Genomic DNA, 26,398 nt, shown 5'->3' with positions numbered 1-26,398 from the left:
TCTTTGGCCTAGACGCCTAGTTGCTAAGGTCTTAAAGGTCAATGATTTTCCCTTGTTCAAAAGCAGTAATGCTTTTTTGTCACATTTCCTGGAGAGAGAGAAAAAGGGCTTTTTCAAATGAAAATGATTCAAATAGGTAAACTGGCTGAGGAAATAAGAGGTTTCTGTAGCCCCAAATCTGTAATCTATTGTTTCTTCACAACAATGGATCTCAAGAGCTCTAAGTACTCTCAAGCTTCTTCGCTATTTTCATATAACAAGGTAACGATCTCACCTTTAATTTGCCTTTTGCTTCTTCTTTCTTTGCATTTATTTGCTTATATATATCTTTTTGCCTTTTCTGGTTCTGTTTTGGGCCACTGTGTTTCAGGGAGCGGCATTTGAGGGCAATGCAAGTTTCTGCAACAGAAATATTGAGAACTCATTTGGCGATAAGATCCCTGATCCACTTTGCAAGCTTAATCTCAGAGAGACCTCTGAGTTTGTGAAGGCCTTTCCAATGGCTAACAACGGCGCTGAAAGCAGATGTGTGCTTGAGACTCCAACTCAAAGGAGACTAGAAGCTCCTCCAACCCCTGGTAGGCCTGTGTTCAGCTTCAGTGTTGGAAATCTCCCTAGAAAGAGTTTCCCTTCCAAGTGGGATGATGCAGAGAAATGGCTCATCAACACCTCTTGCCATGATTCACCTGCCCATTCTATAAAACCTCCTGGAGCCCCAAGCTTCTCCAAACAAAATATGGTCTTTCAGCCGAAGACACAGGTTTTCTCAGAGAAGTCCAGGGTCACAGAGGAGGTGGTCTCTAGATCAGCTTCGAACTATCATGGTTCCTTGTCGGTGGACCATTCAGAATCTGTTTTCAATGGGGTCTCTGCAAGTGTACTTTTGAAAGGTGAGATCTTTCTTAAACTGTTTGATATGCTAAATCTTTTTTAAACTGTTTTCCTGAACATCCATTTGGATTTCCAACCCTGTAGATAAGTTCACAGACGATGTAGAGCAAATCTTCTCCAGTTTCAGATGCTCCGAAGCAATGAAAAAAGGGTTTCTATTCAGGAATCCAGTCAGGGAGACCATGAAAGATGCTTCCTCAGAAGTGGTTCCTCAGGTTCAACACAGAGACACTGGTACAGAGATGACACCTCTTGGGAGCTCAACCACTTCAAGATGCCACACACCCATCAAAAGTTCCTCCCCTGCTAGGCACAACACTCCGGCTAACAGGTCAGGCCCGTTGGGCTTGGGGTCTTCAAATTCCAGCAGCATTACTGAGCTCCAGGAGTGCCATTTTGCGAAGCTTGAGTTTGGGACACAGTTTGATTCAGTTGTGTCAAATTGGAGCTCTAGGGAGGAGGAAGAAGAGGAAGTATCAAAAAGCTTGAGATATTTTGAGACAGACAGTGGTTGTCCAAAGAGTATTGCCGAGCTCAGAGCTTCTGCATGGGAAGAAGAAGAGAAAACCAAGAGCTGTCTCAGGTTAATATTTGATGGAGATTGCATATAGATAGATTTAGTTGTTTATGTTGCAGGATTCCTTGGTTTTCACCTTTGCTTCCTACCCTCTTCAATAAAACTGGGTTTCCAATGTGTTTGGGCAGGTATCAGAGTGAAGAAGCAAAAATACAAGCTTGGGTGAACCGTCAAAGTGCAAAAGCAGAAGCTCAATCAAAAAAGCTTGAGGTATGTTGACTAGGGTCCATCTTTCCCATCCAAACCTGGGTTCTTTTCTTGTTTCTTCTTACAGTGCTCCCCAACCCCAAATTTATCTGTTATCTCACACTTTCCCATTTCTTTTCCCCCACTTTCCTGACTCTTTTTCTATTCGAAACTGGAGGACCACCATATCCTGTTTCATCTGTCCTGTTACAGACACAGAAAAAAACTGGCAATTCTTGGCTCATTGTGTCCACCTTTTACTATATCTGCTACCCCTTCAATTTGAAGTGACACTTGAGATTTTTTGTATCTTATAAGAAAAGCCCATCTCGGCTGAAGCAGTTTTAATAATGTTTTTGAATTTGGAATAATTTCTCTCCAGGTGAAAATACAAAAAATGAGAGCAAATCTAGAAGAGAAGCTAATGAAAAGGAAGGCTATGGTTCATAGAAAAGCTGAAGAATGGAGAGTAGCAGCCCAACTACAGCACTCACAGCAAATCCAAAAAGGCACCGATCAAGCACAAAAGATGAACCAACAAAATTCATATTTCTCGGACCACACCTCCTGTGGTTGCTTCCCCTGCAATAACCACCACCTCTGAGAGAGAGAGAGACCATTTTCATCAATAGTTCAATCGATTGTAACAGAAGAACTCATGAACATAAAACGCAATGGAAACCGGAAATATTGTTAGGAGGGGTAAGTTGAAAGGAAAATTATCTCCTTTTATAGGGAACTTTTCCCTACAATTGCAGGGAATTGTAGGGGATAAAACTAGAGAAAACAAAATCCCTAGGGGGAAAAAAAAACTTGAGATAACAAAGTAGAGACCATGACTTGGGTCCAAAGAGAGTTTTCATATGTAATTAAACGTTCAGCTCAGCTTGGCCAAGTAGCAAATGTTTTGGGCTTCCAAGTTCTTGAAGTTTAGGCCACCTTCATCTTTACTTCTAGTGAACTTTTGCCAATTGATCGAGTGAGTGTTCTCGTCTCCGTCCTTACCTTACAAGAATTTTGAGGTTGCATTTAAGATTTGGTGAAGAACAAATTTTGGAGCTTGAAGGAACTCATGGCATAACTGGAAATGGTTGTAATCATTGATTTGATTAAAATTTCTTTACCTGCGTGAGATAATAACTTTCTTTCCACCCATTCATCTTATTGAGAACCTTGTGTAACAATTTTCTTTCCACCTATTCATCTTATTGAGAACTTGTCTTTGCTTTACCCAAAAAAAAAGAAAAAGAACTTGTCTTTGATATTGACAAAAAGATTTGATTTGGATTTGGCAAAATCATTAGGGAGATTACTGATGGGCTCGAGCCCTCCACTAACATCACAGATTTCAGAAAAAAAAAAATTCTCATTTAGGTCACCACAAAAAACTGTTAAAATGAATCAATCTTTGAAACAGTACAAGAATTCAGAACATACATAGCAAAAAATAATCCTGAAATCATTGGAGAGCTTCTTTTCATTTGGATGCCTTGTACAACACCGTCATCTATGGGCTTATATATAATAAGAGCAAGTGCAGTCTCACAAATGACTCAAGAAAGAAAAGGGGAGATGGGATCACTGCCTGATTCCCCTGGTATGGACACTATTAATTTATCGAGATTCAAGATTGAATATCTAATTGTTGTTACACGTTGCATGATAAGGTTGACCCATTTGTAACAAAAACCCAACCTCTTAAGAACACCTTGGAAAGATGACCAATCCACCTGATCAAACGCTTTTAGCATATCATTGAGTAGGATTTTGGGTATCATCTTGTCGTCCACACTGGTTGATTTAATATTGGGCCAAAAAAAAGCATTATAGGAGGGTGGGTATGGTTTATAAAATAAAAAAATTTAAGATGAATTATGAAATTTGACATAAGTATACAAAATGATAACATTTGGATTTTCATCCTCTCAACTACAGTGCATCACACTTATGAATCCAACTGTCCACCCAACATTTGGGAGGATAAATTTCTGATTTATCTATTTCCAATTAGATTGGCTAACATAGTCCTTCACTTGGCAGCATTAGAGGCAGCCAGTACTCAACCAGGGATTTTATTCATGGTGTTGAAATGGGTATCAGCCAATTTCAAAACCGGTACTGTTTGTATTGGCCCTATCAGACGGTTTTGCCGTTGAAGATACCGATATGTTATCAAATTTTTACCAATATACCCTCTGTCCATACTATATTACCGATCCAGTATCGATCAGGTGTCGATATCTTTGTCAGCCGATACAATCGATTCGATACCAATTGCTAAAACCCTGGTCTCTACTCTCTAGTGCGAGTCTGCGACCTATATTGGAAACCTTTTGCCTTGTAGACACATTAATCTTATATCTAAGCTATCTTCAATCAATGAAAGAAGAAGTCATTTGTTGCTCTCCTATTTGGCTCACTTGTAGTGGTGTATTTAATGGGATGCTATCTTTTCTGATCACCCTACTTCATTAGTCTTAAATTCTTAATAATAATGAACTAATTAAGGGTTTGTTAAAACTTTGGTTTCAAGTTTGTATGATGGTTTTAAATTCTTTAAATTAAAGATAGTAATTTAAAACAATTGTACATTTTGTTAATGCAAACATCAAGAAACAAAACAGATTTAAGCAAAGATGACACAAAGATTTTTAACATGTTTTACACACCAATTATATGTACTAACTATCTTCTCAGGCGAAGCTAAAAATGATTCACCATGTAATGAAAAAAAAATAAAAAATAAATACAATGAAGATCTCTCAAGAATACCAAAAGTTACAACAAAACCCTTCCCCATTAAACCTTAAACACAAAAAATGTCCAAATGACTCTATTCCTTCTTGCTTATACAACCAGACAATAAAAAAAACAGGTAATACTCCTCCAAGTTGGGTACAAGCCTTTTGCTACCATCATAAAACTGCTAACAAAATTTTTCTTTTGGATCACCACCAAGTATGTTAGAACGAGGCAAACTTCGAAATAAGTATGAAAATTCAAGACACGCAAAACACGTTTAGCAAGAAATCATAAGAATCTGAATATGATTGGTCGGGTTTGTATTCTTCCTTTATCTCTGTATAAGGTATAATCGCTCATAGAGTACTACAGCCTCATGTAGCTTTCTCTCAATTGGCCCCTATTACCTGTTTAATTTATTTATGAATAAGCTAATGAGGGAGCTCGAAGAAGCCAATTGGGAGCTATTATAGCTATACAAAAAGCAGAAAGATGCAGGGAAATGTGAGGAGTTGTAAGCAAAAGTTGGAACGCGCCCTCTTTAGAACCCACCATCCGTTTTAAATGCTTTTTTTCTTTTTTAAATTGTCATAATGGATCCCTCGGCCATGGTTTGAGGTGTCAAATCGGATCGGCCAGAATTGCAAGATCAGATCCATATCGGTCCAGATCGATCTTGATTAATGATGGCAAGGTAATAGTGGATTTCTCCTAGGATCGGTCTTGGATAGTTTGATCCGATACGTGTGCTTTTCTTGGATATTTTGATCGAATTTTTTTATATTTTTAAATAGTTTTTACTAATCCTCATCAATTTTTAATATTTTATAATATTTTTTAACCGATCCAGCAAAACCTGGAGTATGGACATTTTTTATAGATCCGAATCGGTATTGGATCTAAGATCTCTCCTTAATTATCAGTTTTTTTTTTTAGAAAATTACATGATTAGTTATTTTTGGGTTTTCATTTACAAAATTGTCCACTCTATTTTTGAGTTATCAAAAATAGACAAAAACAAGTTAAGGTTTACAAAACTGGACAAAATAGTGCCCTCTTCCTCTCAAAATTATTTTTTTAGACATTTTTACCCTTGCCATTGCCTTCTCGCCCAGGCATCCTCTGTTCCCTGCAAGCCACCCCTGTCCCCGCCACCGCCATTCTCTGCAACCCAAGCTCGCCCCTCCCTTCCCTTCCCTGTGATTGATTACCTAGGATGCTTGGGCGAGAAGGCAATGGCAAGGGTAAAAATGTCTAAAAAAGTAAGTGAGTGAGGGATAGACTATTTTGTCCAGTTTTGTAAACCTTTAACTTGTTTTTGTCTATTTTTGTTAACTCAAACGTATAGAGTAGACAGTTTTGTAAATGAAAACCCTGCCTCCTATAATTTTTCTAATTGTAAACTCCCCTTACTTTCAAAACATTGTAGCAATTTGGTCTCTGCCATTACTTTAGGACGTTAGACCTTAGTTTTAAGGAATCTAATGATCAAAATGCCCTTCTGATAATAACCCACCAAAATTAAAGAATAAAATGATCAAAATACCCTCATCTTCCCATCTTCCCCCTATTGATTAGGGTTGAAACTGAAAAAAATTTCCCCAAATAACCTTAAAAAATTAAGAAAAAGAAGAATTTCCATTTCTTGTACCAATGAGTGCAGCAGAATTTGCTGTTCCTCCTCCTGCTGTATTCAATTTCACCCACTCGTCCACGACATCATTCCATCTCCTGCAATACCACAAACTCCATATATGTAATTATTTTTCCTTATTTTCAGCTCAACATATAAATTTTGGTTTTGAAACCTTCACACCTGCCGAGTTGCTTAACCAATCGTTGGACTTCATTAGAACGACTTTGAGGAATTCAGGAGTGGATCTTTTTTGGTAGAACAAATTTGATTTCTTTCTATCCAAACAAAAAAAAAGGGTTTTTTACAAATGCCCCCTTGAAAACGCCCACTTATCCAAATGCCCCTATAATTTTTTTAATTGTAAATTCCCCTTCGCTTTTAAAACATTGTAACAATTTGGTCCCTGCCATTAATTTGGGACGTTAGATGTTAGTTTTAAGGAATCTAATGACCAAAATGCCCTTCTGATAATAATCCACCAAAATTAAAGAATAAAATGACCAAAATACCCTTTTGAGGGAGACCATAAAAGCTATATGGTAGAAGTTAGGGATGAAGGAGTGTATTGTTGGAGAAATAGTAAAGAAGAAGAATGGCTTTTTCTTTGTAATGATAATTGCCGCCGATGGTATCGGAGCTGAGTACAATATTATTGATAGTTGTATTATAAAACTATAAATAAATAAAATGAGCATCAAACGACCATATATGTTGTTTATGTTTGCCTATATATACTTATTAATTTGGTGTGGCTAACTTTTCTTTTCCATACAATTTAATATTGGGTTAAATACACAACCCTCTAAAATGTACCCAATATTTTGCATGCACCCCTAAGGTATTGACAATTCCACACGTACCCTTTGAAAATTCCACGTACACCCCCTATTTTTCAACTCAAAACCATTTAAGTCGACGTCGTTAATATTAGGCATTAAATGCTAACGAATCTGAAATTGAAGAATGTAATGCACAGTTATACCCTTGTTAGGGCATAATTACCAAAATACCCTTAAGTTAAAATATAAAAACGACAAAAGTTGAAAAAGGAAAATACCCAAAACAACCTTTACGCTTTCCCTTTCTCCCTTTGCTTTCTCAATCGAACACTCCCTCAAACCTAGTTGGAGATAGAAAAACAAAAGAAACCTGACCATAGTACCTATTTTTCCTTTTAGGAAGTCACTCTATTGCCCTTAATGAATAGCTAACTCAATCCCAATCCCATCGTCATCTTCTACCTCCCAAAACCCCTCAACTCAGCCCTAACCTGCAAATAGAAAGGATTTATCTAAAAAATAAACTAAATTTGTTGCGTCCTCAAGAAAGGATTTTTCTTGCAAACCCATTAACATTATAAGCAACAGAAATCAAGTTTTGTAAACAACAAGCTTTCATTGGTTAGTGATGAGCCATAAAAGTAACTACCAACCGACGAGTGACATGTGGCCGGCCTAGAATCGAGGGAAAGAACCCAGTCCGAGGAGACGCCAACTCATCTGGGTCGGTGGATCCACTAAAGGGCACCAAAACCGAGCACTCCACGGTTGGCAGCCAGATCGAGCCCTCCATGGTCGGGGGTTATTTCAGCCACATACGCACAGGCATCCTGCCAAGTCCTGTATGCTCAGACATAGGGTCGGATCCTTCACACTCGGAGTAAAGATGAGCTTTAACAACTCCACTGCATGACACCAGCCATAGTCACACAGTCACACCCATGGGTCACCAAGGCATCCGAGAGTTAACGGTCGGACACACCGAGCCGAGCCATGAACTAAAGCGATAACCGTAGCCTGCGCAAAGCGCGGGACCACATAAGCACATTCCGGCATTCTCAAGATTAGCGGACTCAGCCAGATTTGACTGTTATTCATCGACAGAATCGTATCACACACGAATAGGGTCTCTTACCAAACGTAAAGTCATTCTCCTACTATCACTCTGCTCAGAAGACTCCTACAAAAAATAGGACTCTTCCCCGTCGTCAAAGCTTCCCTATAAATACTCAGGTATGTGCTCTAAACGAGGGATCCAACCTTTCACTAAGTTGAATTGTTACTATTTCGGAGACCTGACTTAGGTATCATAGAGTCCTTGGCTAGAGCCACACTGGTTCTCCTGTGCTAACTCGATTTTTTACAGGCTCATCCGCAAACAGATCGGGTGAAGGTTTTTAGATGCAACAGTTAGGGTTCAAACAATTTCCAGATTTAGGAGCCGTGTCTTTGTGCAAACTGAAAGTGGATGTGTACTTGGGATGGAGTTAGATAGGAGTGACAATGTGCATTCAGTGAAGAGGAGGTTGCAAGTTGCACTTAATGTTCCAATGGAGGAGAGATCACCGACTTTTGGGGATATGGTTTTTAAGAATGATCTTAGTGTTGCACGAAATGATGGCCCTGTTTTACTTACTAGGAATTTCCTGCATAGAAGCTCATCCACTATGTGTCTGTCGCCTACTGGTCATGATCTCCAACAGAGAGACAAGAGTGGCCTGATTGAAAATAAAATGTTGTTTCCAGGTTGAATTATGATATTTAAATATAGTATGGAATCAAATGGGCCATATGTGAGTTTACCTCTTAAGGTGAAGAGGTGCATTCGAGAATGAAGCAAATTTAGTATAAAAAGTTGAATAAGGTGGTTCTCTTAATTCTGTGGAATTATACAATCAAACACTTTTAATAATTGAGAATCATGATTCTACGAAATTACCATATGTGGATTTACGTAATCAAATACACCCTTAAATTGTCATTATGGATCCCCCTGCCATGGTTTGAGGTATCAAATCGGATCGGATCGGCCAAATTTGCAAGATCAGATTCGTATTGGTCCCCCGACCGATCCTAGTTAATGATCGATCCAGCAAGGTAATAATGGATTTATGCCTGGATGAATCTACTCGGTTGGATTGTTTGATCCGATACATATGTTTTATTTTTTTTTTTTGTGAGGGGTTTTGATCGATTTATTTTGAAAATTTTAAATATTTTTTACTAATCGTTATCGATTTTTAATATTTTATAGTATTTTTTAATTGATCCAACAAATCCTGGATTTTGGACATTTTTTATCAATCCAAATTTATATTGGATCAATATCAGCCTTAACCGATCCCTGGATTACGAACCTTGCCCCTGACCCCTTTATGTTTAGTGCAAATCCTACTTAATTAATACAGAGGATTACCATTGCGTACTGGCTACTATTCCTCATAATTATTCTTTTAAACATAACTGCCATTTACTAATTTAGGATTAGGGGAAAAGATAGTTACACTGCCCTTTTATAGACTCCTTTATACCCCTCCTCACATAATAAATAATGGGGCCCACATTAATATTTCTTTCTTTTCTATTCTGACCATGTTGTGCCCCATAGGGATGATTCCATTTCTACCCCTCATTGCTTATAGTATGCAAATTCATTCTTATACACTGTCCATGTAGGAAAGGAAACCCTTTACCTTAGGATTATTAACCCACGATAACTAGGAAAAGTGACAATCTACACTGACATGCATCATCAGCGTAACATCTCTCCTTATCAGTTTCGTAGTTAGGGCAGATGTCAGATCTGTGAAATATTCCTTGTAGTTAGTTATGCTGATAAGATGGTTGTGCTCATTCCAAAATTGAAATTATCTGTGAAAATATTGACCGACCAACAGCTACCTAGTGCAGTTGGTAAGATGTGGTGCGTTTCATGTCCATTCACACCAGGAGGTCTTGAGTTCGAGTCTCTTGACTGGTATCTTGCCGCCTCCCTATAACCAACATTTAAATTAGAAACCAAGAAATAAATCGATTGAACAAATTTTAACAAATCTATTTAAAAAAGTGTAACGTAAAATAGTTGAATATATGTAATCAATGTATGCCCAACTAAATGATATAATTAATTAATAAATATTATGCTTATTTATTGATAAACCTGCTATGTTGCTACTTGTATATTTTTTAAGAGAAGGCATTAAGGATTCCATGAATATATTAATTGAATATCTAACGTATAAATTAAAGCTCTCCATATATATATATATATATATATACAAATTTATTGGAAAAATACAAGAAATTAAGAAAAACACGTACAGATAAACAGAGATGCGGGCAATTCACTTAGCCATTCTTCTAACTGTGATCCTCATTGCTGGGCCTGGGCCTGGGCCTGTATCATGTGATGTCATGGTCCGAAATCGAATGAGTTCTGGCAACGATTTGCGGATTATCTGGTTTCCAAGATTTAGGGTTGATTTTGATTATCCAGAATCCGCAGTTGTCACCCCAGGTAATGAATACTTCACTGAGTTCCAAGATTGTTGGACGACATGGAAAAATAACAGGATCCGTACAAGCCCAATACATTTATTTGTTCTAGGATGTGAACAAAAGGTTGAGGGAGACAAGAAAAGCTATATATTAGAGGTTAGGGATGAAGGAGTGTATTGTTGGAAAAATAGTAAAGAAGAAGAAGAATGGCTTTTTCTTTGTAATGATAAATGCTACTGATGATCATAGAGGCAATCGATGGAATTAGAACTGAGTACAAGATTATTATTGATGGTTCTATAATAAAACCATAAATCAAAATAAAATGTGCATCAAACGACCATGTTATTTATGTTTGCCTATTACTTATTAATTTTGTTTGGCTAACTTTTCGTTTATATACTCACGTACACCTCGATCAAATAGCCCCAATGCAATGGGAAACATTATAACCTTACAATTTCATGTTTCGGTCTCTTCAGTTCTCCTTTATAATCAAAATCCATATAACTAATAACACAATTTTTCCCCTGAACAATGTTGAGATTCCTTATTTTATTTTTATTTTTTTAAATAATCCAAACAAACACAGCGTTAGTCCACCCCCAAAAATGATCCTCACAAGTTTTGCAACATTGCAAACAAAGGTCAGATTTGGTATGATTTCTATTTCAATTTTGGATTGATTTCTTGAAATAGTCAAGAAATAGATTTTTGATCGGGAAATTGAAATAGTTTTGATTGTATCAATATGAAATAATTCAAGAATAAAAAAAAAAATCTATTTGGTAGTTCAATTTCCGAGAAATAGGTTCTCTATATTTCTCTGGGAAGGGTGATGGTGGCAGGGAAAGGTAGGGCGGGGTAGGCTGGGAGGGGGGTGGTGGTGGTGAGACCAGTGAGAGAAGAAGGGTGGTGTTTTATTTTTAACACGAAATTATTACTTTACCCCATCAAATAAACCATGTGCTCATTAAAGATCAAGAGTGAAATCAAATGAAATAGAAATTCTAAAACAACTCCTCGGCTATTTCAGAATTCCATTTGATTTATATTTCATTGAAATAAGGTACAAAAATCAAATCAAACAATTTCTGAAACAAAAATCACCCCATGAAATTGAAATAAAAATCATATATATCAAATCAGGCCTAAAAGATGAACACCAAATAAAAAACGAAATACACCAAATAATCCAAATTAATGCATTAAGATTTGAAACCCAAAATGAAAGATTCAAAGAATCAAGGTGCCTAAGCATAAAAAATAAGCCTATACTAAAGGGCAAGGGTTGGGCACGCCACTTGTTTTCGTAAACTGGCAGCATGCACCAATGGGGAGCACGGGATGGGTTGGGCAAGGGTGTCAATTCACAGGGAATTAATGAGAAGAGAGAGACAGACACATGGGTGGACACACCGACGGCATCCCCACCCGGGAAAAAAAAAGGCCCTTAAAGTAAATCCTTCCAACCCCAATACAGCCCTTCTTTCACAATGGCCTGCAAACGAACTCGGTTATGTAGTTCACGTTGGCTAACCCAAATTGGGAATAATCCAGAAATTAACCATTAACATATATATTAATGCATTGTGCTCTCATTATCATATTGTAGCAAAACCATAATTTGCAGAGTAGAATAGAAGTTTGGGCTTAAACAATACCAGATTGGGCCAGACGAGAGAAGGTAGGTCTTAATTGTCACGGTCCTGTATTGATCATATCATACACCAACACATTGCGGTCATATATAGAGTTGCACGTACCCACTAATTAACCAACATAAGAGGTTCGGCCATTAACTAGTTTTCTGCATGAAGTGGCTTCCCTTCCAGAAACGATATGAACATCGCCAGGGATCTCTCTGGGCTCGTAAATGGAGCTCTATGAGAAGCTCCCCTAATGGTGGCAAAGGAGAGCACACCACCAAACACTTGCGTCCATCCTGCAACCTGGGAAAACAAGACAAACTACTTACTCTTAAATGGATATAATATAAGGTGACAATAACATGCTTAGAAGAAATTAACCAAATGTAAGTAACCCAATTAATATTACAAAAAAATAGCTTGTTACAATCATTCATTCTGAACAGAGAGATTCATTAACCTGTTTGTTCTCAAACCACGTCGTATATGGAGATGTCGTGTTCAACGCTAATTGGTTTGCCAAAACATTTATGACTTTTCGAGTCCCAATCAGCGGAACTTGGGCATCTTGATCTCCACTGTAGGATAGTTTATATGCAGAATTAATTAGCTCCAAACGAAGTCTTTAATTGTTATTTCATCTCCCACCCCCTACCCTACCCTACCCTCTAATGAAATCAGCATAGATTGACATAAGAAGTTACGTACCTATAAACCAGTACTCGAATCCCAGAGCTGATGAGTGTTCCCAAAATAGGTACTGTGGGTACCTCAACTAGGGATGTAAACGGATCGGATGTGATCGGAGCCGGATATTCCCTGGTCGAATACGGATACCTCTAAACGGATTCGGATGCGGATCGGATTCGGATTTTCGACCATCCGTTTACATATCTGCCTTGTGTAACCCGGACCTTCCTCCCCCTAGCGGATACAATTCTCTCTCAATCCATATCTCTTAGATCATGATTCTCTTTTCATCATATTCTAGAACTTGTTTAATCTTCAAAAACCCTAAAAATCATTATTTACTTAATTTTTTATTATTAAGTATTCGGATTTTTTTTCGGACAGATTTTAATCGGAGTATTCGGATTTTTTTCCGGATATCTCTAAACGAATACGGATGCCCCTAAACGAATACGGATGCGAATTCGGATTCGGATTTCGGTTATTCATTTACATCCCTAACCTCAACGTCGAACACCGAATAGTTGAAGATCCTATAAAAAAAAATAAATAGATAAAGTTTAATTAGATGATGTTTTACACAATAACTAATTAATTAAGTAGAAGATAGTATTAGATATCAAAATAATAATGCACCATCAACCTAAAAGGGTGGATTATCATAAAGGTTCGAAATTGCTTTGAGACTTTTTTCTTTTTTTTTTTTGATAAAAAAATTTGCATTATTGAGACTTTGGATTATTATATATGCATGCATGCTCTCTCCATATATACATGAACTTACAACTCATGCATATTTCTAACTAAAAATGCAAGACAGCTTGGATTAAGAGAGAAGAGAAACCTACTTTGTACCATTTGAATTATAACAGTTGACCCAACCCCCAACTCCAAAAAGACGGGCGTGGAGAGCCTTCTGCACATCTTTCCTATTTAAATATTCAGATGTCTCATTTAGAATACAGACATCAAGTTGGTTTGCAAATGGCTGCAGGATCAAATGAACACACAAGTTAATCAAGAGATAATCAAAACAGGGCAAACCAATGGTAGATCGATAATGGAAACTCATCATGCTAAGCCTCACCTGGGATTCGCTCAATGATACACACTGATCAAATGTTACCCCATATAACAGATCAGATATGTTAAAAATATTTAACTCATTCTCAAAGTGCGTGATCACAATTTCACAAACAAGGGATAAATTTTTTCTAGTATACTCCTTCATGAATTGAGAATAAGTACAAGAAGAAGTGAGTTCCTCAAATGTACTATCTGTGATCAACCCATGTGACCACAAATAGTCTGCTACAGAATCGAAGTCAGTGGTGAAATCCAGGGTAGGATTTCCGAGCTGAAAAGGAGAAAAAAAAAAAATTGTACTTCAATTCTCAATTATTCTAAACTAATTAAAATATATAAAACATGAAAATATTTATTTTATAAAACTCACAGCTATTCCCTTTAGATTGAACAACTTGTCCTTCTTATTAAACTCAAGCATACGCAGCGCTAGTTGTGGGACATAGTGACCTGGTAGTGTAGAAGAGTAATCATAAGCACGTAATAGTATACATCTGATCCACATATCTTTCACATATACATTCTATCATTTCATATAAGCTTTGCATTACTAACAACATTAGTCATCCATATACTACTGCACTAGTCATCCTAAGTTAATACATACATGATACATGATGAATTTCTATTAGTCTAGGTGTAGTCATGTTTTGTATTATCACAACAATGGGATAGTTAAATAAGAGTACCTGCAAAGGTGTCGATTCCATCTTGGGGGGGGGGGGGGGGGGGGGGGGGGGGGGGGGGGGGAGGGGGAGGTTGAAAGGGGGGGGGGGGGAGAGAGAGGAAGGGGGAGGGGAGAAAAGAAAAAATTAGAAGGGGGGAAGGAGGAAGAAAGGGGGGGGGAGAAAAAAATTAGGGGGGGGGGAGGAAAGAGGGGAAAAAAAAAAAAAAAAAAAGAAAAAAAAAAAAAGAAATGATAAAAAAATAAAAATTTTTTTTTTTAAGGGGGGTTTAAAAAAAAAAAAAAGGGGGGGGGTAATTTGGTGGGAGGGGGGGGGGGGGGGGGGGGGGGGAGGGGGGGGTGGGGGGGGGGGGGGGGGGGGGGGGGGGGGGGGGGGGGGGGGGGGGGGGGGGGGGGGAGGGGGGGGGGGGGCCGGGGGGGGGGTGTTTTGGTGGGGGGGGGGGGGGGCCCCCCCACCAACACCATCGCAGAATAAAGAAAATCAAAATAGAAGTACGGGGGGGGGGGGGGGGGGGGGGGGGGGGGGGGGGGGGGGGGGGGGGGGGGGGGGGGGGGGGGGGGGTGGGGGGGGGGGGGGGGGGGGGGGGGGGGGGGGGGGGGGGGGGGGGGGGGGGGGGGGGGGGGGGGGGGGGGGGGGGGGGGGGGGGGGGGGGTTGTTTTTTTTTTTTTTTTTTTTTTTTTTTTTTTTTTTTTTTTGTTTTTTTTTTTTTTTTTTTTTTTTTTTTTTTTGTTTTGTTTTTTTTTGTTTTTTTTTTTTTTTTTTTTTTTTTTTTTATAGAGAGAAGAACGAGAGTAAGAAGAAGCGAAAGCGATGAGGTTGAGCTAAACGTTAGAGAAAAAGAGAGAGAGAGAGAGAGAGAGAAGGGATTGCATGATGAAGGTGGGGGATTCTAATCTTCTACGGCTGGGCAGGATTTTAAAAAATATGAGTGTGCATGTGAAGTGAAGTGTCTCTTACCGGCCTGTGAAGAACAACCATGCAGAAGAAGATTCTCTTGAACAGGAGCAATACCAGAGGGTTGATCAGATCAGTTATGACTTCTGATGGAGAGAATAATGAAACCTAGTATATTAGATCAGAAGGCTTAAATAAATTAATGTAAGTGCTGGAGGTGATCAATGTTCACCAGGTAGCAGTAAAGGCCTGAGAAGCTGGACTGCAATTAATGTTTTAAGACCACCAAAGGCTCAGAGCAAAAGGGTTTGAACATCCATCATTTTAATAGATGTGTGATTTGGCTCCACATGCATCCAGGTTTTTTTTAAAAAAAATTTAAATCCATAGTATATGATGTTTTATCCTAACTTTATTTAGTACCTATTCTTGACCCAAAAAAAAAAAACTAGCTTTTTGATTCTGTTGCTTAATTACTCTTTGGGGGAGGGGGGGTTGGAATTTGAAGGAGTAGAGAAACGGAGAAGAAGAAGACGAAGAGGCGAGGCAGAGACCTTTTATCCGTAGCTGCCATTGTCCAATAGTAATTGAAGAGAGAGACAGACAGATTTGAGATTACAACGGTACAGATTACATTTTTTGTAAAAGAATCCGTGCACCATGCACGGTCGAGCACCGACCGTGGAATGAGGACAAAAGGAGGTTGAAATGACCAAACACCTCCTCCCCCAATTTAACCCATCGTAACTTACCCCTATATGGCCTGCATGATATCTGCCCCCAACATTTATTTACGATAATACCTTTTTGTTTTTTTATTTTGGGTAAGAATTTACTATAATACTTTTCCAACATTGAGATTGAAAAAATAAAAATAAAAAATAGCATGGTTCTAAGTATTGTATCTGATTATCCGTATCTAGCGATCTGTACCAGTTTTGTACCTTGTTGATCACGATAATGTGCCAATACCATATCAGTGACATGGTACAAACAAGAAGCAAAATGGTAAAAAATATATATTTTTAAAGAACATTAGGGGCAAATTTGTTAGATACGGTTGATCCTTATCGATACTGATCCAATACCATATCGATTTTCAAGTTGATCAATATCAGTTTTGATACCGTGCACTAAAACCATGAGAAATAGGGTATGCACATAGGGGTGGAAGTGGAACCAAGATTTTGTTTCTTTTTGTTATTTCTTTGAAAATTTTGGGAATAAAGGTTTGAAGTAATTAAACGAATATAATTAAATCCGTTAGAAATTCTAATCGCTTCAAGCACAATAGGTCAAAACGGGTCTCAGATTTATTTAGGTAAAAAATTTATTGCTACTTCACCGGTTTACTTATCTTTATAAACTCTAAAGACTATTATACTAATTAATATATCTATAAAATGAAAGCCTCTTGATGATGACTTAAATCTGAGCTTTACTAAAGATTTTTCTTTTTATGTATAACCTAATAACCTCACGGAAAAAGATCATTAACTGCCCAATTTTATATCATATCATAAATTCCTTTTTCTTTCCACCAATGTGCCTAGGCATTATAGGGATCTAAATAGATAATCGAAAATCCGAATCTAATCCGCATCCATATTCGTTTAGAAATATTCAGAAAAAAAAATCAAAATACTCTGATAAAAAATCTTTTCAGAAAAAAAATCTAAATATTTAATAATAAAAAATTAAGTAAATAATGATCTTGAGGATTTTTTTAAGATTCAACATGTTCTAGAATATAAGGAAAAGAGAATTATGATCTAAAGAGATATGGATTGAGAATGAACTATATCCGCTAGGGGGAGGAAGGTTCGGATTACACAAAGCGGAGATGTAAACGGATGATCGAAAATCCGAATTCGATCCACATCCAAATCCGTTTAGAGGTATCCGTATTCGGCCAGAAAATATCAAGATCCGATCACATTCGATCCATATCCAAGCTGAATCCGATCCATTTACATCCCTACTAGGCAATTGCCCAATTACATGTGGATGCATGTAATGTTTTCTATTTTCATCATATAATATTTTGCTTATTTGTAAGTGAGAATTAGATAGTTAGTATTATTATATTTTTTTCCCTGGATTTTATTTTGTTGTATTCTACGCTTAGTTGGAAAACTAGGTTTTCTAACTTGACTCGTTTTTCAAAAGAACTTGGTGACTTGGCCTTGTCAAACCCAATCAAGGTGAGTTACGTTTTCTATTTTCATCATATCAATGCATTTTGAGTTTTTTCAATTGAACAGGTTAAGGGAGTTGAGGAGCTGTGAGTTGCTTACTGATTTAGAATACAGATTTACTATTTTATTCAACTCGGTTTCTAAGTGAACCAACTTTACGATTTTTTTTAAAAACAACTAAACTCGCCGAGTTTGTCATGACTCGAGTAAAAATACCGAATCTTATTTGACTCGGATTATTTATGACCCAGTCTCGTCATTTTTTACCTTGACTTAGTCTACTCGATTTTTGACTAGGTTTTCCAAAATTTTCACTCAACTTGGATGACTCGTCCCAATCAAAACCCAGTTTTCCAACTATGTATTTTATACGTTTGTTATTTGTGCCCTTTACCATCATCTTGTCATATAAATATGGGGTGTTGTTCTCTGTGCAGTAGTGTAGGCTGCGCTCAGGCACATTGGGAGGGGTGCAATGACCATCCTGCCCCCCCTGCATAGGCTGCCCATGTGCCTGGACGCAGCCTACGCTGAGGCATAGAGAACATTCTCCCTATAAACATATATGAACAAAGAGAAAAATCAAGTTATCAATTACAACAATCCGTATCTATAAAAAAAATATTTTAGCAAATTTTTATTTTACAGGTATATATTTTTACGTAGTTGAACATAGGCAATAACTTAAGCGGGTCAAGTGTAGGTGTGTGCGTGAGGATATGTTTTTAAGGATTGGAATCAGACCTCAAAGTGCTCCCAGGCTAATCTTATAGAGTCCTAGAGGTGGGAGTATTCAAAGGAAACTGTGCACTTGATTGCATATCACATCAAACTCATTTAATATAACCTCGATGTTTGAAGCAACTAAAGAAGCATAAATGACTCCACAAGCAAAACTCAGAAAATGGAAATGAGAAAATTAATATAATTAATGCATAAGTTGTAAGATATCGAAATGCTGACTCTCAATTATAAAGGATTGTTTTTGAGAACATTTGATACGCAATCAGCAATTAGAATAGAAGAAGCTTAGAAAACTGTAATTATCATTCAATAATCCATAAATTAATGATAACACCAGATACAGCTCCTGGAAAGTCGAGTACGAGTACAGGCTTCAAATGAAGAGTTTTTGGGTATCACGAACCTTATTGGCCACATTCGTAATTAATTCAATAGGTCGATCTGCATATACTCAGTACCCAGTTACTCACTAATAAATGGTTTCAGGAGACTTTAAATAAGGGTTGTACTCTTTTAGGAAACCTCTTGTGCCTTGTAGACTTATTATTACATGAAAATGATGTCGATGTGGCCGGGCATGTTCACAAACTCCAGACTATTGCTTCAACTTTGTCAGATATGAATATGATAGCCGTATTATAATTAATGGCTTTATTAGCAAAGGCCACCATTTGTCAGACATGATGAATGTTGAAGCTATCTTCCTCGTTTTTTGATCGCCCTGCTTCGTTACTATTTAATTAATAATAATAATAATAATAATAATCAACTTAGGGTTTGCTAAAGTTTGTTTTCAAAGTATGTATGGTGGCAGTCTCGTGAATCCTTTTGTATATTTAATAATTAATAAAAAGGATCACCATTTGTGCACTGTTTCGACTATTCTTACTAATTGTTCTTTTAAACATAAATGCCCCATTTACTAATTTAGGATTACTGATCCATGATAACTACTGATGAGGATAAGTCCATGCCTCTTTATTTTATTCTATGGAACTTTCAAGGCTCAAGCGGAGTTATATATCTATATATATATATATATCTATGTTCTAGTTTTCTCCAGCTTCCCTAGCTTGTTCGAATCACATGATTCTAAAGTTTCCCTTAATTAGATTCTTTCCCATCTTCGCCTTATTAATCCCTTTCTTTTTCACCCTTACCCACTCCCATAGGGTCTAGCTTGGCCATCTGTGGGATCACTTGCGTTTAATTTACTTCGGATCTCTCGCATGAAGGAAATATCTTTGGATCTGCCTTAGCTTTCAAGCATAGCAGTTGATTCGTGGCTCAGGGTTTAATCATTCTGAGGATTTTATTCGAGATGCTCGCATGATCTCCCTCTTGCATGGGGATGATTGTCTATATTAACACGGTTACTGGATGAAGGTTGCCTCCTCCAGCGAGCTTATAAAGTGGTGATTCGGGGGTTATAAGTTCCTCTCGTCCTCCGGTTGATTGTGGTTCGTGCTTGGTTCAGTCATGCATGGTTCAGATCAGCCTCATTAATGGCCACTGCACGTTGATCTTCTCCTCTAACAAGATCGATCAGTTGATTTGGGTTTTAGAGATTCTCCATTATTCTGAGGGACTTTCGATTATCTTGCTTTCCTTGCTTGTAAGTCCCTATACTTTCCTTTGCATTAATAATCTGGTGCATCTGCGTTGCATTAATTAATTAAGTTTGAGCCTCCCAAACATGTTTAGCCTTTAGGAGTTTGCCCTTTGAAGATTCAAATGGATCTTGCGTTTTATCTATTTGCATGCTTTCATCATCATCCTTTGAATGCTAGCCTATCTTGTTATGATTGCTCTGAAAGTCCTTTGGTGTTTCGATTGAGAAACCCTCAAGCTGAGAGTGCGTGGTTTGGTATTTATTGGGAAGGTTGTCAAACCCTCAAACATTCCTCCTGCCTTCTGTGAATGCTTCCGTGGTAAGGCTGTGTCTATCAACTGTTATTCCCATGGCTTTCGCTCCAAACAATTTGTCTTTCTCTTTTGTCTTTGGGGAATCTTCGGGTACTATAGCTTTTGAAGAGCGGTTAGCAGCAGAGTTCTTGGCTAAGCTAGATTTACCTGGCATGCAAACACCATCGATCGACGTCATGGAGCAAGCTCTGTTAGAAGACAATCTGAATTTTCACTACTCCATAGCAGGCTGGGTGTTCGATAATGTTCAACGTTTCTGCACTGGAGGTTCAATCCATGTCGGAGGAAGAGGAACTGCTGATCCTCCAACTCTGTACTCTAGGTCAAGGGGATTATTACAAAAAGGTTAAGCAAGACAAAGAAGTTGTTGATTCCAGCGTTTTTGAGCCGCAGGTGACTGGCCGTAAACAGTCACCCGGGGGGAAATGAGAGTCCTTGCTCTGAACTGTCGACTAAGCGGGAGCTCCGCTATCTACTAAATAAGCATCGACCAGTACTCTGTTTTCTCTCTGAAACTAAGAAATCCAGTTCCAATTTGCACCACTTTTGTCGTTCTCTCAATGTCCTAAATTATGATTGTTGTCCAGCAACTAATGGGGCAGGGGGTATTATTCTCACGTGGGCCAATGGAGTGGATTGTAATGTTGTGTGGAAAAGTGATTGGTGCTTTCATGTTCATATGAGATGTCATGATATCAACCAGGAATGAACTTTGACTTTTGTTTATATCAGTTGCACAGCTCATATTAGACTTGCACAGTTTAATACCCTCTTGAATTTATCAAATTTAATCTCCAATCCATGACTCCTAGTAGGGGATTGGAATTCTTATCTTTAGTATAGACGACAAAGTGGGTGGCAGGCCTATTACCCTCAATCAACTCAAGCCTCTCAATGATTTGATTAACAATGCTTGCATTTCGGAAATTCACCACACAAATTACAAATTTACTTGGGATATTTAATCGTCAATTTGGAGAAAGAAAGATTGAAACAAAGTTAGATCGGTTTTTTACTAATGCTGAGTGGTTTGAACTCCACCCAAATGCTCAGGTTACTACGGAATTCCTCGCTTCTTCAGATCACAGAGCAATAATTCTTCATACTGATAGTTCAAGAGAGCGCAGGAATAGGCCTTTCCGATTTGAGGCCTTTTGGCTCACTCAACCAAATTCTACTCAATTGATCACCTTCAGCCTGGACTGGTTCCAATCAGAGAGGATCTGCTTCATACAGGGTGTGCAGTAAGCTCAAGTCTCTTCAATATGTTCTCAAAGATTGGAACAAACATCAAGTGGGTAATATCTTTCAGAATCTTGAACAGGCAAGACATGATCTCTCTTTGCTATACAATGTTGATCCTCACCTGCAAAGTGACCAGTGGTTTTTAAATGAGAAACTCTATTTGGCTCGTCTAAAGAAGTTAGCCCATCAAGAGGAGATTCTCTGGCAACAGAAATCCAGAGCTAATTGGATTATGAATGGTGACAGGAACTCTAAATACTTCCATCTATCCACGATGAAACGCAGAGCAAGGAATAAAAGTTCGTTTTATTAATGTTAATGGCACTAATGTGACCGATGAGCAGCAGCTGGGTTAAGCTTTTACTGATTTTTTCAAGGGTATCTATGCGTCATCGAATCCCACTCAAGAAGATAATTACTTTGATCCTATTAGAGGAAGAGTTTCTCGAGAGGACAATGAAATGCTTACCACTCCGGTTTTAGACGCAGAAATTAGATCCACAGTTATGTCAATGCCAGCAGATAAGTCTCCAGGACCAGATGGTTTTTCTGGAATGTTTTTTCATAATGCGTGGCCTGTGATTGGAGCTGAGGTATCTATTTGCATCAAGCAATTCTTTACCCAAGGATCATTTTCTCTTGCTCTTAATCAAACCTATATCTCTCTCATTCCGAAGGTGGACCATCCCTCTGCATTCTCGGAATTCAGGCCAATTAGCTTATGCAATTTTATCTATAAGGTCATTTCCAGGATCATAGTCAGGCGTCTGCGTCCAATTCTAAATAAAATCATCTCTTTCAGCCAGAATGGATTCATTAAGGGCCGACACATCCAGGACAATGTACTCATTTTCCATGAGCTTCTTCACAAGATTAAGAGCACCAGAAGGGGTAGTAAAGGTTATTTTTCCCTTAAAGTGGATATGCATAAACCATACGACATGGTTGAGTGGGCATTCCTCAGGAATACTCTCAAAAGCTTCGATTTTGACTAGGGCTGGATCGAAAGAATAATGTTCTGCGTTGAAAACACCCAGTTAAGTATTTTGCTCAATGGCACTCCTCAAACTTTCTTTAAGCCTTTGAGAGGATTACGGCAAGGGGATCCTCTCTCGTCCTACCTATTTGTCTTATGTGCTGAAGTTTTGTCTACCAAACTAGCTTTGGCTCACCAACAAAACAGGGTTAAAGGCATGCAAATTTGCAGAGGGGGTGAAAAATTAACTCACATGGCCTTCGCTGATGATCTCATCTTCTTTGGAGAGGCAACGATGGCAGAAGCAAGGGCCCTGAATGAGGTGCTTGAGGTATACTGCAGGTACTCAGGTCAGGCATTGAATATCAACAAAACCAGAGCGCAGTTTAGCCCGAACGTTAGCTCTTCTCTTAAAAGGCAGCTAAGAGAATTCTTCCAGATCGCGCCTACTACCAATTTGGATTCTTACTTGGGAATCCCGTTTGTCAATGGAAAACTTGCTAAACAACATTGTGAAAGTCTGATAGATTGGGTGAATAAGAAGCTCCATCATTGGAAGACACAATATCTTAGCCCTACTGGAAAAATCGTGTCTACGCTCTCTGCACTGCTACAATATACCATGTCATGCTTCAAGCTTCCGATCTCTGTACAAAAGTCTTTGGATAGTATCAGCAGAAGCTTCTATTGGTCTAGCGGAGTCAATAACCAAGTTCCCACCATTTCATGGAATACTATTTGTATGCCTAGAAGAATGGGTGGTCTCAATGTCAAGCTGTCAGCTCCAATGAACACTGCACTTCTTGCGAAGAAAGGCTGGGAGTTACTAACATCCACCTCTTCCCTATGGGTGCGACTCATGAAGAAAAAGTACTTCCCCTCAACATCTTTCTTCCAAGCCAAATGTCCTAATACATCTTCATGGGGATGGAAATCAGTCTATTCTAGCAAGTATCTCCTTCTTAAAGGTACATTTTTTCAAGTTGGCAATGGATGTTCGATCAATCCTTGGATGGATTTCTGGATCCCTCATCAACCCCCTTCTAGTGGACCCCTACCCCTGCTCCCTAGTGCCTCTTCCTCTGTGGCCGACTTCATTTACCAGAATACTAGAACTTGGAAAAGAGACCTTGTATTTCAGGGGTGGCCCCCCGATATAGCTCTATCCATCCTTTCCATTTCTCTTTCCATCTTCTCTACGGAAGACAAGATAGTGTGGCTTGGAACTTCCACTGGTACCTTCACGGTGGCCTCTGCATATCTTCTAGCTGTCCAGGAAAGCTTTGCTCCCCCTAACCCTATTTGGCTCAAGCTATGGCATCTCTCTACTGCTCCCAAGATCCAACACCTGTTATGGAAAGCACTCCATTCGAAGCTCCCTTTGATTGATCTTATAAATCAAAGGGGATTCAATTTGAATCCGGTGTGTGCCATATGCCAAGATCAACCCCAATCTGCCAATCACTTATTTCTAGAATGCCCCATCATTAATGGAATTTGGCAGCAAACAGGACTCTCCTCCTTTTTTTCAAATCATGAAGTGGGATCTAGAATCAGAGCTGTTGCTTCTCTCTCCATCGACACTTGTAGGGAGAACAGATTAAAGGCTTCGCTATTTTGCAATCTCTTGTGGTTCATTTGGAATGGCTACTGGGATCTTATTTTTTCGGCACCTGAGTTTCAATCCTCGACATATCATTTTGCGGGCAATTGTACACTCAAGAGATCAGCTATATAATTTCAAGCCTAAACCCCGGATGAGGCGTTGGGTTAGTTGGACTCCTCCTCAATTCCCATTTGTCTAATTTAATGTTGATGGTGCAAGCAAGGGCAATCCAGGTCTTGCAGGTATAGGACGAGTTTCTAGATCCTCAACCAGTACCTTTGTCTGTGGGTTTTCTCAAGGAGTGGGTAATGCGACAACATTGATAGCTGAAGCGTTAGCTATCCGGCGTGCGATGCAGATTGCGCTGGAGCTGGGATAACTGTTTCTAGTCATTGAAAGCGACAATCTTCTGCTAGTAAATATTCTCTCCAGAGCCTCCTCAATAGTACCATGGAGAATTAAGCCAATTGTTGAAGATTGCAGAGCTCTTTGTACCCTCCTTTCGGCCATTTACTTTGTTCACTCTCTCAGAGAGGCTAATGCAATGGCGGATATCTTAGCTTCACAGGGTACTCTTTCTCAACAGGACTTGTACTGGCAGGAGTCCCCTCCTTGTATTTTCCTTTCTTTGTTTGATGGTTCGCCTCGGACTGTTTTCTAGCGTTAATAAAATTCTTTTACCAAAAAAAAATCCATGATAACTACATAGAAAAAGTGGCAATCTACACTGACATTCACCATCACCATTGCATCTCATCTTATCAGTTTCCTAAGTCAGATTTGTGTATATATTCTTTATTGTCAGTTATGCTGATCAGTTGGTTGTAATCATTTCAAAATTGAATTGTCTTTCTCCATGCATGAAATCAGGTTTTTAAAGTGGAGTACCAAAAAAACAAAATATTGGATTCCAACTTTTCTTTGCAATCCACATTTCTACTGTCTCTGTCTTTATCTGCATTAAAGCAAGTCTCGAAACTTACTTCTCCGGCATCATTTTAGGTTCAAAATTTTCATAGTTGGAAAATCGGATTTTGACTGGGGTAGGTCATCTGAGTCAAGTCAAAACTTTGGAAAACTTGGTCAAGAGTCATGTAGACTAGGTCAGGCTAAAAAATGACGGATTGGGTCATAAATCGTCTGAGTAAAATAAGACTCGGTATTTTTACCTGAATCATGACAAAATCACGAGTTTAGTCATTTTTTAAAAACCATAAAGCCGTTTTATTGAAGGTCAAGCTTGGCGGTGGTGGTGGTGGTGGTGCCTTGGTGGTGGAATTTGTAGAAAATTGGATCATTGCAGAAAACCCTAGGAGTAATTTTCTCCTTTTCAAACCCTAAACGATTTGGGGAAGATGAAGGCAATTTGGACACTTTACTTTTTAATTTTGGTTGGTTTTTATCATAAGGGCATTTTGGTCATTAGATTCCCTGAAACTAACCTCTAACGTCCCAAACTAACGGGCTGGACCAAAGTATTACTGTGTTACAATGTTTTGAAAGTAAGGGGAATTTGCAATTTGTAAAGTTGTAGGGGTGCATTTGAACAAATTGGGCATTTTTAGGGGGCTTTTGACAAAAACCCTATTTTAAATTGAAACATTATTGCATTAATAATAATAATGGAAAAAGAATTCTGTCTGAGAGCGTGAGTGCTGTGCTAAACACAGAGAGGGCGAAATGACTACCACTCTCCATGAAAGGCAAAAATGCTGTCCTTATTGATGCTTCCGTATACACTCCTATTGGTTTTTGCACCAACAAAGAAGCCATAGTGAGAAAGAAATTTACATTCTCATGAGAAGATCCCCAAAGCATCTCTTGGGGGTATTATTGGTGAGATCTTCTAAAAGGTCATTGACATAAAGAAAAAAAAAAGGGAGGATAAATTACACATCACCCACTGCTTTTCAATCGAAACTCAGATTATCTCTGATTTAGACCTCAAAATGACAAATTATTCCCTAATGTTAGTTTTATATTGTTAAGTGATGATGTCAGCCAATTAAATAAATTTAAATTCTTAAACTACCCTTGACCAGTGTAGAGTTACTATTTTACCCTTAATTTAAAAACCCCAAAATCAATCCTCTTCCTCAGTTGACCTGCAACTCAAACATCACCTTCATCTTCAACCTTCTTCTTAAACAAACCCCTTTTACATCGACCAGCTCTCCGACGGGCACATCGTCGCGGTGAAGAAGCTCCACAGCCAGCAAGCGATGGTTGCGGCGGAAGAAGCTACCAAAGACTGCACCACCGAGTTTTGGACGATGGAAACACCAGAGGAAGGGATACTGCCCACGTCGTTGCTGGCGGACTTGTAGGAATCAATAGTAACAATCTTGGTTTCCATTGATGATCAACTAAGATCTAATCAATGATCAAA

The 26,398-nt window shown here is 38.6% G+C and overlaps 2 protein-coding genes across 2 annotated transcripts; one reads left to right on the top strand and one right to left on the bottom strand.

The window, feature by feature from the left end:
* LOC122656863 lies at positions 1 to 2,307 on the top strand. Its single transcript, XM_043851545.1, has 5 exons — positions 1 to 261; positions 371 to 890; positions 976 to 1,474; positions 1,597 to 1,678; positions 2,037 to 2,307. The coding sequence occupies exons 1-5, from the start codon at positions 118 to 120 to the stop codon at positions 2,256 to 2,258; spliced, it is 1,467 nt and encodes a 488-aa protein (XP_043707480.1). The 5' UTR covers positions 1 to 117; the 3' UTR covers positions 2,259 to 2,307.
* A 9,804-nt stretch (positions 2,308 to 12,111) lies between these two features.
* On the bottom strand, positions 12,112 to 20,360 carry LOC122654979 (serine carboxypeptidase-like 45). The gene is made up of 7 exons (XM_043849233.1): positions 20,168 to 20,360; positions 14,105 to 14,184; positions 13,736 to 14,005; positions 13,504 to 13,636; positions 12,667 to 12,733; positions 12,419 to 12,536; positions 12,112 to 12,261 (listed from the first exon to the last, which is right to left on the bottom strand). The coding sequence occupies exons 1-7, from the start codon at positions 20,358 to 20,360 to the stop codon at positions 12,112 to 12,114; spliced, it is 1,011 nt and encodes a 336-aa protein (XP_043705168.1).
* Between the last annotated feature and the right edge of the window lie 6,038 nt (positions 20,361 to 26,398).

The sequence above is a fragment of the Telopea speciosissima genome, chromosome 3 (assembly GCF_018873765.1).
Source record: "Telopea speciosissima isolate NSW1024214 ecotype Mountain lineage chromosome 3, Tspe_v1, whole genome shotgun sequence".
Taxonomy (NCBI): Eukaryota; Viridiplantae; Streptophyta; class Magnoliopsida; order Proteales; family Proteaceae; genus Telopea; species Telopea speciosissima.
Note: the sequence above shows the minus strand (reverse complement) of the source record. Positions and strands in the feature narration are given on the sequence as shown.